The 14,617-nt window shown below is 23.0% G+C and overlaps 4 protein-coding genes across 4 annotated transcripts; 1 reads left to right on the forward strand and 3 right to left on the reverse strand.

The window, feature by feature from the left end:
• Positions 1–49: 49 nt before the first annotated feature.
• On the reverse strand, positions 50–3,480 carry LOC122847689 (golgin subfamily A member 2-like). The gene is made up of 5 exons (XM_044145504.1): positions 3,365–3,480; positions 3,209–3,280; positions 854–3,128; positions 552–788; positions 50–473 (listed from the first exon to the last, which is right to left on the reverse strand). The coding sequence occupies exons 1-5, from the start codon at positions 3,401–3,403 to the stop codon at positions 286–288; spliced, it is 2,811 nt and encodes a 936-aa protein (XP_044001439.1). The 5' UTR covers positions 3,404–3,480; the 3' UTR covers positions 50–285.
• A 96-nt stretch (positions 3,481–3,576) lies between these two features.
• LOC122847693 (geranylgeranyl transferase type-2 subunit alpha) lies at positions 3,577–5,918 on the reverse strand. The gene is made up of 7 exons (XM_044145511.1): positions 5,781–5,918; positions 5,599–5,709; positions 5,421–5,539; positions 5,166–5,353; positions 4,907–5,104; positions 4,255–4,842; positions 3,577–4,194 (listed from the first exon to the last, which is right to left on the reverse strand). Exons 1-7 carry the CDS (start codon positions 5,781–5,783, stop codon positions 3,752–3,754), a joined length of 1,650 nt encoding a protein of 549 aa, XP_044001446.1. The 5' UTR covers positions 5,784–5,918; the 3' UTR covers positions 3,577–3,751.
• A 1,190-nt stretch (positions 5,919–7,108) lies between these two features.
• On the forward strand, positions 7,109–12,795 carry LOC122847714. The gene is made up of 5 exons (XM_044145543.1): positions 7,109–7,243; positions 10,966–11,084; positions 11,307–11,501; positions 11,850–12,055; positions 12,143–12,795. The coding sequence occupies exons 2-5, from the start codon at positions 10,991–10,993 to the stop codon at positions 12,299–12,301; spliced, it is 654 nt and encodes a 217-aa protein (XP_044001478.1). The 5' UTR covers positions 7,109–7,243; positions 10,966–10,990; the 3' UTR covers positions 12,302–12,795.
• Positions 12,683–14,287, reverse strand: LOC122847703. The gene has a single exon (XM_044145527.1). The coding sequence runs from the start codon at positions 14,082–14,084 to the stop codon at positions 12,903–12,905; it is 1,182 nt and encodes a 393-aa protein (XP_044001462.1). The 5' UTR covers positions 14,085–14,287; the 3' UTR covers positions 12,683–12,902.
• Positions 14,288–14,617: the final 330 nt, after the last annotated feature.

Here is a 14,617-nt window from a genome sequence, read left to right on the forward strand (position 1 = left end):
TTCTTCTGCCCCAAATTTAGTATTATTAAATAAACAAACAATACAATTATTATTATTTTTTAAATATATTTTTATTATTTAAATAATTAAAGTTTATTAAATTCAAATATATAATGAGAAAATTACAATTTGAAATATATATATATTAAATCTTTATCTAATTTTATTTGTTATTTTTTTTTTCCCTGTAATTACAGGAAAAAAAAAATAAACAAATTTACATTAAATATTTTTTTTTATTTACAAAAAGACAGTTTATTTTATTTATCTTTATCAAGATTATAATTAGACTGTAATTAATTCACCAGAGCACCATAAACAAGGATGAAAATTTGGCTCAATTGAACAATTATCCTTGCAATCTTTAATTTCTGTCAAGAGATCAAGAATTTTAGCTGTTGTATCATTTTTTAATAGTGGCTCATTGGCTTCATCTTTTTTTATACCTGGCTGATTGTTTTCTTCAATTTCACCTGTAATATTAAATCAAAAAAAATTAATTGAATAAGGACATTCAAGTGTTATAATAGGATTTAATAATTGTCATTTACTTGTATGATTTTCTGAAGATTCAGCTGATTTTATATCATCATTTGTTTTAGGCATAATTGGTACTGCTTCTTGGTTAGTTTGATTCTTCAATAAATCAGCAACAAGTACTTTTAATTGATGCAGCTGAATTTGTTGCTGATTTCGTTGTTCAATAACTTGATTAAATGCCATATTTCGTTCTTGTGCTTTTTGATTAAGTATAGCACGTTGTCTTTGATAGAGTGTTATGTATTCTCCTAAAATAAAAATTCAAAAATTAAATATTTTAAAATAATATATATAAAAATTAATTTATTATTACCAATTGTTTCAGTTTCTCCTTGAAGTTGTAAAACTAAATGTTCTAATTTTTGTTTATCATCAGTTAATTCAGCAACTTTTTCCATTGCTTCTTTAAATCTTATTTCAAGTTTTTTAACTGGTTCAGAATCTAATGAATCAATAAAATCAATATCATCATTAATTGTTTGTACTTCTGTTTCAGTTGTTAATTTTTTTAATTCACCAACATCAATACCAATTTCAATTGTATTATTATCATTATCATCATTAATATTATTATGAATTTTTTCATTATTGGTTAAATCATTTAGTTTATTATTTAACATTTGATTTTCATTTTTTAAACATTGTATTGTTGTTAATGCATTTTGTAATTCATCTTGTAATGTTCTAGCATGTGTTGATTGTGCTTGATAATGTTGCATTTGATCATTAATTTGTTCTGATTGTAATTTATTTTTTTCATAATCAATTAATAATGTATTTTTATTTTTTAATTCTTCAGCAAGTTGATCTCTTTCATTTTCAATTTTATTTAATTGTGCATTTAATTTTTTACCAATAACACGTTCACCTTGTAATTTTTCAGTTAAATCAAGCTTTGAATTACTTAATGTTACAAATGCATCATGCATTTCATTTAATTGTAATTTTAATTGTTGATTTTGTAATACAGCACGTGATGCACCAAGTTGTTCACTTTCTAATGCTGTTACAAGTTTTTTATTATCAACATATTGTTCATTATAATCTTGTAATTTTTTTAATTCAATTTTAATTAATTCAATTTCATTATTTTTACTTTCAATGATTTCATTTAAGCTATTTTTTTCAATTAATAAATCATTTATATTTTTATTTAAATTATCAACTGTTTCTTCATGTTTTTCAAGATGTTTTAATTTATCAACTTTTTGTTTTTCTTGTTGATATTGTTGTTCCATTAATGATAATCTTTGAATATAACTTTCTTCATTTTTTTCATATTCAGTTAATTTAGTTTTAGTTAATTCTAATTCTTGAACTATTGTTTCATAACGAGCATCTAATTGTTTAACATAATTTTCATAATGTTTATTTGATTCTTCTTTTTCTGTATTAATTTTTTTAAGTGTTTCATTAAGTTGTAATAATTGTTGTTCTAATACATTATCTGTTTGATGTTTACCCTCAATTAATTCCATTTCCTGTGGTGTATTTGTTAATTGTTGAATTTTTAATTCAGCAAGTGATAATAAATTAATTTTTTCTTGATAATCACGATGTAAATTTGTTAATTCTGTATTTTTAATATTTAAATTTTGACGTAATTCAGCTGTTTCCATTTGTTGTTCATCTTTATCTTTTTTTAATTCATTATATTTTTTATCAAGATGATTATAATCAATTTGTAATTTTTTATATATATTTTCAATTTCATTAAATGAAGAAATTAATTTCATTTCATTACTTTCATAATCTGTTAATTTTAGTTGTAATATTTTTAATTTATCACATAGCTCATTAATTTCTTCAGTTTTTTTTTTAACAATTGTTTCAAATTGTGTTAATGATGATGTTAATTCAGCTTTTTCAGATACAAGAATACCAGTTGTTTGTGCATGTATTTGTAATTGTTCTTTAAGAGGATTAACAATACGTAAAATATTTGATTCATATTCAACATCTTTTGTTGATAATTGTGCTTCTAATTCAGCTATTTTACTACTGTATTCACTTACTTGAATATGTAACTTATTAGCAAGACGTTTTTGTTTATCTAGACATGTTGTTAAAAATTCATTTTTATATTGTAAATCTGTTGGTAATATTGATGATTCAGTATCAACATTATTTTCAGATAATGCATTTGCAACTTCTGTTGCCATATCAAGTAAATGTTGTTTTTGTAATGACTGTGAATTATCATTTTCATTTGTAACAATTGACATATCATTAACATCAATATTTCCATTTGTTAATTTCGAAAATTCATCTTCTTGATCATCTTTTTTCATTTCAGGAAATTTAAAATGATCAAATATGTCGTTATTTTTGGTGCTATCATTATTTGTCCAATAATTATTTGGTAAATTTTCTGATATAAATTTATCATTTGTTTGATTGACATCATCAGCATTTATTAATTTATCAATTTCATTTGTTGTTGTTGTTTCATTAATACTTTTTTCACTTGTATTATCATCAGTTGTTGGAAAATTAATTGATTTAATTGTTGGAATGTCAAATGATTGTTCAACATTATGATTTATTGATGAGTTGATTGTGTTGTTGTCGCTCGTTACAATGTCATCCTGAATAATAACAATTAAAAAACATAAATAATTTAATTAAATACAAAAAATAATATTAGATATTTGTAAAAAATAAAAACCTTGATTTGATTTTGTACATCTGGAGTGACATCAGAATGATGTGTTTGTTTTTTTTGTTGAAATTCTTTGAGCTAAAATAATTAAATAAATTTATTAATAAACAAAATTATATTGTGATAATATTATGATGATGAAAAATCATAATGTTAATTTACCTTTTTACGAGCTGCAAGTAATTTTTCAGCTTTATTCATTTTGTCAATAGATTAAATACACAAATAACAAACTAAATATCAAAATGACGTTTATAATAATCAACAATAACCATAATTAAATTATTAAAATATTGTTCAAAAATGACACAAGTCTTTAATCGGGTTATAACATGACGTTGTGTTGTATATTTTTTTTTTTAACGCCACTTGGCATATTAGAGGTTCTCAACATACTGCTTCGTCACATGAAAATAAAAATAACAAAAAAATTGCGCACCACTTTTCTACTAGTAATAATAATAATAAAAAAATCATCAATAAATTAAACAACAATAATAGCAAATATTATAAATAATTTTTATTAATTTAATGAATTTTATTTATAAATTAAACCAGAATTTCTATATTTCGAAATGATTCAATTAAATTTTCGACAATTTTATCATCATTACAAATTGGATTTCCACGTAAATCAATTTTAATAATATTTTTATTATTATTAATTAATGTAATTAATTCATCTTGATTAGTTAATTGATTATCATTCAATAATATAACCTCAATGTTATTTAATTTTTGTAATTTTTTAATGCTTTTTAAATTATTATTTGATAGTGATAATTTTTTACACTCTTCAAGTGTCTCAAGACGATGTAATGAATTACCAAGATCATTACCAGATAGATTAACATCTTCAAAAAGACTCAAATAATGTTCATTATAAATAATTGTCATGTTGAGATTTGATAAATCAATAGTATCATTTAATTTATCTATCTTTTCATCCTGCCAAATTGTATGAAGTTTGTAATCCATGATACATTTGCTGCCTAAAAATTAAATTAAATATTTATTATTTATTCAGAGGGCATACTTTAAGCAATACTTACGAATATCTAGATAATAATTTGAACGTAGTTTATCAATTTTAATTAAGGCACTTAAATCCTCCAATATTTTATCATGATACTCAATAAAATCATAATTTTTCATGATAAATATACCAGTTAATACAGCCCACTTGTTGTTTGGTTCCATTTTAGTTAATTCTTGATAACTATCCATTTGTTCTTTTAATTGTTCCTTGTTGTGTTTATCAACTAATGAATATTTAGAATAATAATACCAGCTGTTATTTGTTGGTTCAAGCTCAAATGTATCATTATTAATTTTTATAATTAATTTATCAAATTCATTTTGTTCATTTTCAAATTTTGCAATCCATAATTTTGAATATTTTTTATTGTTATTGGTGTACCATGTTGCTGGTATTTCAATGTCATTGCTTATAATTAATGGCTTGTTGTCGTCAATTGATGTATCATCATGAAATATTATAATGGCTTTTTTATTTGTTATTTTAGCACGCCAAAGTTTATTTGATTGAGATTTCGAATAATCAAGAAGCCAACGTTGATAGAAAAATGCACTTGAATCATTTGGATCAGTAAATATTGCATTCATTACTAAATCAAGTTCTAGAAAATTAATTTTATAATTAAATTATTGTTTGATAATATTAATCATTTTTTTTTATTTTACCTTCTTTGTGTGTTTCTGAATCAATTGGTAAATCACCACTTTTATCAGGACACATTTTCGATAATATTTTACTTCGATAATGCCATGATGAATAGTTTGAAAAATTTTTATATATTTTTGTTGTTGAAAATTCCAGCTCTTCAGCATCAGGAATACAAGTTTTTTCAACCAAATATCGTCTGTAATCCCAGCAATGAACTAAAATATAAAATGTTTCATAAGAAAAATATAAAATTAAAATTGATAATTTTATAATTACAATTTCGTTCGTCTAAATCTAGACATTTTCCACAAAATAATAATTCATTTTTCCAATCAGATTCAGGCAATTTATCCATTATCCAACAACGATGATGCCAAGCACTGTAAGACTTTGGATTTTCACGTAAACATCTTTCAGTTAAATACAATTCATCAGCCATTTTTTTAGTAAATTCTTCATCTTTCCTATTTATTAAAAATAAAATTATTTATAACAATAAATTAACAATAAAATAATTTAGAAATTATTTACCAATCATTGCTGATTATTGCTTCCCTACGAATATTCCAAACAGTTGCAATATCTGGATTTTGCAAAAGCATTTGTTCACTTGTCATGAATAATTCATCATCAAAAATTTTATCATTTCTCTGTTGAATTAAATTAGAATATTATTTAAAATTATCATCAATTTTTTGGATTTAATTACCTTTTGAAAAACAATATTCAATGCAGCTTTATAAAGTACAACTTTTTTTGCTCTTTCAATTTTTTTAATTGCTTCTTGTTCAGCAGTTGTTCGTACTTTGACACGACCGTGCTTAAAGAAAAATTATTAAAATTAATTTATTGATTTGGAATCAATAACATATTATTAAAATTTTACATTACCATTTTTTATATTTTATTATTAATATAAAACTGATGACAACAATAATTATATATTATTAGTTTTAATAACAAAAGAATGATTTGTTTAATAATAGAAAAAACAACAAAGGTTATGTGTCATTTGTCAGCTGACATTGACAACTGGATGTGTGTGTTTTTTTTCCATCGGCGCCACCTTCGTTTCGATATTTTTATATTTAAATAAACGATCAGATATGAATACAACAACCTGTAAAGATATTAATCTTGCTTTAGGCAAGATCCTTGAAATTAAAGTTAAAAAAATAATAATAATCAACAATTCAATGATTAAATACAGGAAAAAGTAAATTAAAAAAATTCCAAACAAAAAAAAAAAACAGCCAATTTTTTTATATAAAAAATTTTAAAAAACACTACAATTGTAATTTACTGTCTAAAAAAAAAAGATAAAAAAATGATTATCAAGTTTCTTTATTAAAAAAAAACAATATAAAATAATGATAATTAAATAAAATAAATAAACTTTCATAACTTTCAAAGTTAAAAAAGTATTTTTAATTTAAATTATTGTTTTGAGTAATGTAAATAATAATTACGAGCAATGAACTCAAACTGGATCTTAAAAATTTCGCAAAATAAATTGTCAAAATTAATAAATATAATTAAAATAATAATAATGTTAAAATATTAATTAAAAAGTAAATAATAATTCAGTAGTTGTTTTGCTCCATTTAAAAAAATGTAAAAAAAAAAAAATGATATAAAAATATTATTACATTTAATCAAGTAAATTTCTTGGGAGGACTCGTTTAATACGGTTGTCTTAATTCTCGAAATCTCAAGTTGCAAAATTCTCCTTGAGGAAAAAAATTGTTTAAAAAAAAAAAAAAAAATCAACAAGAGAAGGCCCGATCGAAAAGGTTGAGGAAGCAAACTGTCACGAGTGGTCACAAGTTCACCAAGTAAAAGGAAAATAAAATAAAAAAATAATTAAAAGATTGATGTTATTGGTAAAATAATTAATCAATATATATTTTGCAATTTAGAAAAAAAAAAATCTAAATATTTTTCGATTAAAAAATAAACAAAATTTCGATGAAATGGAAAAAAATATATTTATAATTTTTATATATTTTTATATGCAAAAACAATATAATGTGTTACCATGACCATGAGAAGATTTAAAAAGAATAAGAATAATAAGAATAAGTAAAACAGGTGAGACAGAATGAGCTTTGAGGGAGTCCATGAGGATGATGTTGCCCCCGGTGATGGTTATATTGGTGGGAGGTATTTAGGTTAACCATAGCACCCAGTGAATGTGGGCCGAGTATATACTGGCTCATCAACATCGCCCGACACTTCATTCCTTCTTTGATAATCATTTAGTTCGGTTGGACCAACTTAATATCAACTATAAAATAAAATTATTATATTGTCCATCAACAAATTCATCAAAACCAGATCAACTTTAATATTTCGTAAGTTTTTTTTATTATTTATTTATTTAAATTTTGTTTTTGTTTAAAAACTAACTGTTTTTTTTTGGCGGGCTTATTCAAAATATTTAATAGAGCGATCAACTTTGTTTGTTGGTTTTTTTTTCTATTTATGTCATCAATTGCATAATATCATTTGAATGATTTTGTAACCATTTCAGTATTAAATTAACGGAAATGCACATAGAAAAGAATTAATTAAATAAATTTTTTTATAAAAGCCAATTATTTAAACTAATTTTTCAATTTATTTTTTATGGAAATATATAAAAATTTATTATACCGGTATTAAATAGCTATAGATTACTAAAATAAATCAGGCCAGTGGAATAATAATTTTTAAAAAAAATATAGTTTTGATTATGGGGAGCAGAAATAATTTTATTGGCGTATTTCTGAGTTGTTATCCACGCACAAAACAGTATTGCAAAGCCGGCCAGTTAACGGTTATACTCGTGGCAAAGTGTACGATTACATACCATAAACTTATATATACACCTTTTCTTCATAAATTTTTTTTTTGTATACATTTTCTCAAATGGTATATTGTCAATAGAACAGAAAAAAAACTGACACAATTTACGCGCATCCGCCTTTCGGGACAAATTTTATTTGTATTTTAAATTTACAAATAAAAAAATATTCTTGTTTAACATAACTGAAACAAATTTACATTTAACAGAATTATTTATTTAATGTTAATAAAAAATTTCAACAAAATAAATACTTTTAATTGTTGAAAAAAAATCTCAAAGAAAAAACAATATAAATCTTAAATTTTTAGACACGTTAATTATTATTTAAATTATAAATAATTAATCAAAAAAATAATATTCATATATTTAAATTAATAAAAAATACATCGAAATATTTAAATATTTTTTAATCTAGTTATTTTTTTTTTTTCTTCTAATACTTTCTAACATTAAATTCTTTGTTTTTATTATTATCATTATTGTTTGAATAAACATATTACAACACTTTAATTTGACAGATAATACGAAAAAAAAAAATTTACCGTTAAATATTTAAAAGAATTGGCTGAAAAAATAAATAAAAAAATGTGGGTTGAAGAGAGTTGGATCATCAAGTTCAATCAACTTTTGAATTGAAATAATTTATAAAAAAAACAATTTTTTTTTATTGAATTTTAAAAATTTTAAATGAGGTTTAAGTAGTGTAGATTGATAAATTAAATACTTGGCAATATATTAAACTTACATGAGAATACTTTGAACGGTCGTGTCAGCATTCCTCCGGATCTTGTTGGTTTCATTCGACAAACCGTTGATCAGGTCACTGGGCCCAACGTCTGGGACTCGACATACATGCCAACTGACTCTGTTTTTTTTATTTAAAAAAAATAATATCATCATTTATTTACAACAACAACAATCATTACCTCACATCAAATTAATTTATAAATTTTATATTTAAATTTGTTTAAAACCAAATGATAAATAAATTTTTTTATTTATTACTTATAATTAATTTTAAATAAGTAAGCAATCAATGAACTGTAATTTTAAAAATACAAATATTTTTTTAGTATATCGATTAACTATAATTTTCATCATCAAGCAATGTATATAAAAAAAAAAAAAAATAGATAAATTAACTAGTAATTTGTTGAATTTTCAAAGCGAGAATATATCATTAAGTGATGCAATTGATTGTTGCAAAAACTTTCTCCAGTTGATGATGAAGACACACAAAGTTGATGACTTATACAGTGCATTATTTTTACATTCTTCAAATTAAAATAGAAATTAAATTTTTAAATAATATCCATGTGATTGTACAATGATTACATAAAAATCTATTGGTCCTAGATGTTTTTAAAATTTATTTATGCACTGACGTGATTTATGACGATGATTTAGAGTTCATTGAATTAAATTTATATATGAATAGCTAAGATTAATGATGTTGCATTCTTGTGTTGTATTAAAATGTCATTAAGTACATTATGAATATATTTTTCTTTAATTATCAATTTTTTATAACATGTTATTTGTGAAAATTAATAATTCTTTTTCTCTTCAATTGATCACCTTGATGAATTCTGAAAATCATTGATGGACATTCAGATTAAAAATAAATATAATTGCTTGATTATTATTCGATGATTTATTGTCATGGAAAAAAAAAAATATCGAATAATTTAAATTAAAAAAAAATATTTTTAATTGGATTGAATTAAACTTTAAGAGATTTTATTTTTTTTTTGCAATACTTATTGCATAACAAAATTAATGAATCATCATTTGAGTATTTTTATTTTTTTTCATTTTGGAGATTTTAAATGTCCTTCAAAGGAAAAAAAAAAAATATACAAAATTAAAATGTAGAATGCTCGTTTTTGCCATCTTCAGTTAATTTATTATACGCTTAGATGCTATTTTTTATTTTATCTTTATCGTATTTGGTATAACAACATCAAGTTTTATAGTTTATTATTTTTATTTCAATGAATATAGTACGTATATATTGCATAAGAATCACGTGAAACTTTCAAACACTTTTTTTAAATTTATTTATTTACAAAATAAAATGCAAGACATTTAATAGATTACAACTTCAAATGATCCATAAAGAAATAATTTAATTTATTATTATTATCTCGTGTAATAAGTTGATGGTTTTTTTTTTTTTTCTTTAGTAAAATTATATACCTTTTAAAATTTATTTCATTCATTGAATATTCATGAGACTAGTTATTAATAAAACTAGAGTTAAAAAAAAAAAAAAGCCATATTTTTAATTGTAATTTTATAGTTTAAAAAAAAATATATATTACGAAGTAAATGACAGAGTGACCCAGTAGACTGTTAATTTTTTTCGATGATAGAAATAGTCTGGATGATAAAGAGGACATGTCTATTGTGTCCAAGTGAACTGGGCCATATGAAGAAGAGACGTCAACAAATGGCATTGTGTTTTTACAATCTTGAATATACTAAAATAAATAAATAAATAAATATTATACTCAGCACCGTTATACCGCAATATTGTAAACCATAAACTAGTCAGTACACATGTAATATTTATGTCTTGCTTTGTCATAAATGCATATTGCTTAATAATTTTCTATTTTTAAAAACAAATAAATATTAATATTGTTGTTGTGACAACACATATTATTACAAAATAAATCTTAAAAATGAATTTAAAAAAAAAAAAACATATATCTTTTAAAATTATTTAAAAGCTTTTTTTATTATTAACAATTTTAATTTATTATAATAAAGATTAAAAGTACACAGTTTTTTTATTTCGAATATTACCAAGACTTATTTTAAATTAAATAAATTAAATTAGTTTTTGCAACATTTACCAATGATGACTCGTCAAGTTCATCAGTGAAAGTGTAAAATAATTAAACATGAATTTAAAAAAAAAAACCAAAGCAAATTGATAAGAAATAAATGAAATGAAAAAAAAAATTAATAACAATGAGAAAGCATTAAATGAACTTGGTAATAAATAAATAAAAAATGATTATCATGAATTTATTATAAATATACCAAGGTCATTTGTACGACCAAGACTTTCAAATGAAAAATTTAAATAAATGCGTTACATTTTATTGAATGAATGAAGAGGTCAACATGTATGTTGAATACAAAATGATGATCTACTTTTTATAAAATGCAATGAAACCTATCCCTCTTAATCTAATTACGAAATATTTTTTATTTCAGATTTTTTTTTAAATAATAATACACTATGAAGACTGCATTGTGTTTATTATTGTTTGGTATTGTTGCTGTATCAGCACAGAGAAGATTAGCCTTACCTGATCCAAGAAGCTGTGCAAATCGTAAGTTAACTTTTAAACAAAGATCAAATGTTAATGATAAATCTTTATTTTTTTTTATCTTGTTTAACTGAAATGGAAAAAAAAAATAATCATTAAATTGTTAATTTAAAAAAATGTGAAAGTATATAAAAAAAAACATTAAATACTATTGATTGATCAACGTACCATTTGAATGATTATATTTTATTTTTTATCATCACAAAATTTAATATATATTTTCAGGTGTTCGTCATGCTTCATACAGAGATGCACGAGGTGTAGCACATTCTTACTTTTTCAGTTGGGAACATCAGCCAACAAGAAGTCTTGAAGTTGATTGGCTTGATTCAAGAAATATTTGTCGTCGTCATTGTATGGATGCTGTGTCACTTGAAACACCACAAGAAAATGAATTTATTAAACAAAGAATAGCCAGAGGTAAATAAAACTATATCAATAAAAATTTATATATACCTTTCACTTAAAAATAAATAAAACAATTATCATTTTCAAGTGAAATTAATGATAATAATATTTGTGTCATATTTATGCGGGTGAAAACAAACTTTTCTTTTTTTTCTTCTATTTTAACAACTTGGTAATTATTATTTTTAAAATAATATAAAAACGTAAATTAGACACGCGAAAAAAATCATCAGTAATTTTCCGCATTATAATTATTTCTGTAAAAGAAATAAAATGTTTATTTAAAAATCCATCTATCATTTAGCAAAAATATTTATCATTGATGTAACTAAAAATTAAATAAATAATTTCTATCACAAGGTAATGTGAGATACATCTGGACATCTGGAAGAAAATGTAACTTCAATGGTTGTGATAGACCAGATCTTCAGCCTCAAAATATTAATGGATGGTTCTGGTCTGGTTCTGGTGCTAAAGTTGGACCAACAACACAACGTAATACTGGTGATTGGAGTCAAACTGGTGGATATGGACAAGCACAACCTGATAATCGTGAAGCTGCACAGGTAGAAACAAACAAAAAACAATTATTTAAATGATGATTGTTAATTAATTTCATTAATTTTTATAATTTTTTCTTTTTTTACTATCAGGGTAATGATGAGTCTTGTCTTGCAATTTTAAATAACTTTTACAATGACGGTGTTAAATGGCATGATGTTGCATGTCATCACTTGAAGCCATTTGTATGCGAAGACAGTGATGAACTTTTGAAATTTGTTGCATCAAGAAACCCAGGTCTTCGTCTTTAAATTAATTTAATAAATAATATATAATTTCTCTTTTTTAAATTGAAAATTAAAAAGAAACAAATTTATATTTTATACCCATTTAGATGATGATTGTAATATTATTAAGTAATTATTAGATTTTTTTTTTTTGTTAATAATGTTTAGTCTATTTATATTTTACTAACTTGTTTTATTTTCACATCAATTGGCATATAAATTTATAATAAAGCAACATTTTTTTATATTTTTTTTTTTAACAATTATATTAGAAATTGTCTTTGCAAATAATATAATTAGTCATACTTTACGATAGTCGGTTTAATTGTATATGTATTTTATATTTTTGTTTTTTTTTTGATTTTTTTTTTCAATGAATAAAAATAAAACAAACTGACATGATTTATATGATAATTTTTGTTTATTATTTACTTATACAAGTTTTTAAGATAAACAAATAAACATTGAATGAGTCATAATTTTTTTGAAATCGAAATATGTTTGATTATATAAAAAAAAATAATATTTATCAAGTATATATAAACGTAAAAAAAAGAAAAAAGTAAATTAGAACAAAACTGATTTGAAATGAATGAAAAAAAAAAATATTCTGATTAATTTAATTTTAAGCAGCTTTGAAAATTTGTTGAGCAAGACTGTCGGGTCTCAAAGCAATGATTCTTGATGAACCAAATAATTTATCATCAAAATATATTTCAGCATTCTCAGCATCTTGTGGTGTTGTAAAATAAACATGGCAATATCTAACTGATGGTTCTGTATATGTTCTTTTAATATTTGTTATTAAAATTGGATTAAATTTTTCCAAATAATGTAATATACCAATTGTTCCAAGTTCAGCTGGTATACCAGCAATTATAATATCCTGTGCTTCAATAACTTGCATTGGTTTATCAGTGACATTAAAAGTTAGATAATTTTCATCAGTATAAAAAACATCATCATTGTCAATAAATATATGCTGACATGTTGATAATGCACCACATGGAACACCTTCATCTTCTTCTTCTTCTTCAATTTTTTCCAACAATCCAGAATGACTTGAGCTTGTTTCACAAGTATTTATAGCTGTTGAAGTTATTGGTGATAAATCATGTGGTACATTTGACACTGACCCAGCATCATATGTCTCAATAAATTCTTCATCTATTGCTTGAATGATTTTTTCATCTTTTTTGTTCTTCTCAAGCAGCATGTGTTCTTTATCACTTGATTTATCAACAATTTTATCATCAAATAATTCAACTTTTTTTTGTTGTTTTTCAATTAATTGTTCAGATAAATTATCAATTGATTTAAATGATTGTAAAAGATTTTTTTTTTGTTCAATAAGTTGAGCTGGATGAACTGGTGTTGGTTGTAATGATGGTGATGAAGTTGGTTTATCAATAATTAATGTCTCTCCTTTGTCCTCACCATTGTCATCAACTGGATTTATCTTGAGACGATCAGATATACTTGTTTTAATAATTTTATCATCATTATTATTGTTTTTTTCTTTGTTTAATTCAGATCTTGGTAATGGATCACGTTTATTTGGACGACATAATTTAATTTTATCATGATTTTTCATTGACAAAACACAATTTATTGCACTTTCTTCATTAAAAAAATTAACAAAACAATAACCAGTTGGACTTTTTGATTGTATAACTTTTAAATCACCATATATTTTAAATATATCAGTGACTTCATTGAGAGACAATTGATTCACATTGAGAAAAGATACAGGAAATGTGTTCCGTTCTTTGATGTAAGTGTAATAATCTTCAACATTATATGTCATTTTTAATTAATATTTATTAATCCACAGAAAAAAAAAATAACAAAATTATTTATTCAAGTGTTTTTATTTATTTTTCACGTGTTCACTTGGGATGAAAAAATAAAAATCAACTGAAAAACGCCCGTTGTAATTTGAGGAGACAACAAAGGAATAATCTGAAACTTATTGAATGTGTTCACACTGGTTCACACCATGTGTTGATCTCAAATGATTGGACAAAGTGGGACAAAGCAGCTTGATATTTGTGTGTGTTTTTAAAATGGTTTTTTTTTTTTTTTTTTTCTACAAGATAAACAAGGAATCTTGAATATCACAGCAGGATGATTGATGGCGCCACTGAATTGAATCATTTTTATTTTTGAGATAATTATAAAATTAATTATAAAAAATTTATAAAAATTTATTTTAATAATAAAAAAAATTAGTTTGATTCATTAAGTAATTATAAAAATATTTTATTCATGAATAAAATTATTTTTTATTGACATTTTTGAATTACCCGGGACAACGGCCATCTTTTTTTTTTACGCATG

The sequence above is a fragment of the Aphidius gifuensis genome, linkage group LG1 (assembly GCF_014905175.1).
Source record: "Aphidius gifuensis isolate YNYX2018 linkage group LG1, ASM1490517v1, whole genome shotgun sequence".
NCBI classification, from domain to species: domain Eukaryota; kingdom Metazoa; phylum Arthropoda; class Insecta; order Hymenoptera; family Braconidae; genus Aphidius; species Aphidius gifuensis.

What these genes read in the sequence shown, in the direction of transcription:
- LOC122847689 (XM_044145504.1), bottom strand. Translation starts at nt 3,403, where the DNA reads ATGAATAAAGCTGAAAAATTACTTGCAGCTCGTAAAAAG. An exon ending in TACTTGCAGCTCGTAAAAAG is followed by an intron (nt 3,281 to 3,364) that starts GTAAATTAACAT and finishes TAATTATTTTAG; the next exon opens with CTCAAAGAATTTCAACAAAA. An exon ending in AGGAGAAACTGAAACAATTG is followed by an intron (nt 789 to 853) that starts GTAATAATAAAT and finishes TTTTTATTTTAG; the next exon opens with GAGAATACATAACACTCTAT.
- LOC122847703 (XM_044145527.1), bottom strand. Translation starts at nt 14,084, where the DNA reads ATGACATATAATGTTGAAGATTATTACACTTACATCAAAGAACGGAAC.
- LOC122847693 (XM_044145511.1), bottom strand. An exon ending in TGAATATTGTTTTTCAAAAG is followed by an intron (nt 5,540 to 5,598) that starts GTAATTAAATCC and finishes TTAATTCAACAG; the next exon opens with AGAAATGATAAAATTTTTGA. An exon ending in TTCAGAAACACACAAAGAAG is followed by an intron (nt 4,843 to 4,906) that starts GTAAAATAAAAA and finishes TTAATTTTCTAG; the next exon opens with AACTTGATTTAGTAATGAAT.
- LOC122847714 (XM_044145543.1), top strand. Translation starts at nt 10,991, where the DNA reads ATGAAGACTGCATTGTGTTTATTATTGTTTGGTATTGTTGCTGTATCA. An exon ending in TCCAAGAAGCTGTGCAAATC is followed by an intron (nt 11,085 to 11,306) that starts GTAAGTTAACTT and finishes ATATATTTTCAG; the next exon opens with GTGTTCGTCATGCTTCATAC. An exon ending in TAAACAAAGAATAGCCAGAG is followed by an intron (nt 11,502 to 11,849) that starts GTAAATAAAACT and finishes TTCTATCACAAG; the next exon opens with GTAATGTGAGATACATCTGG.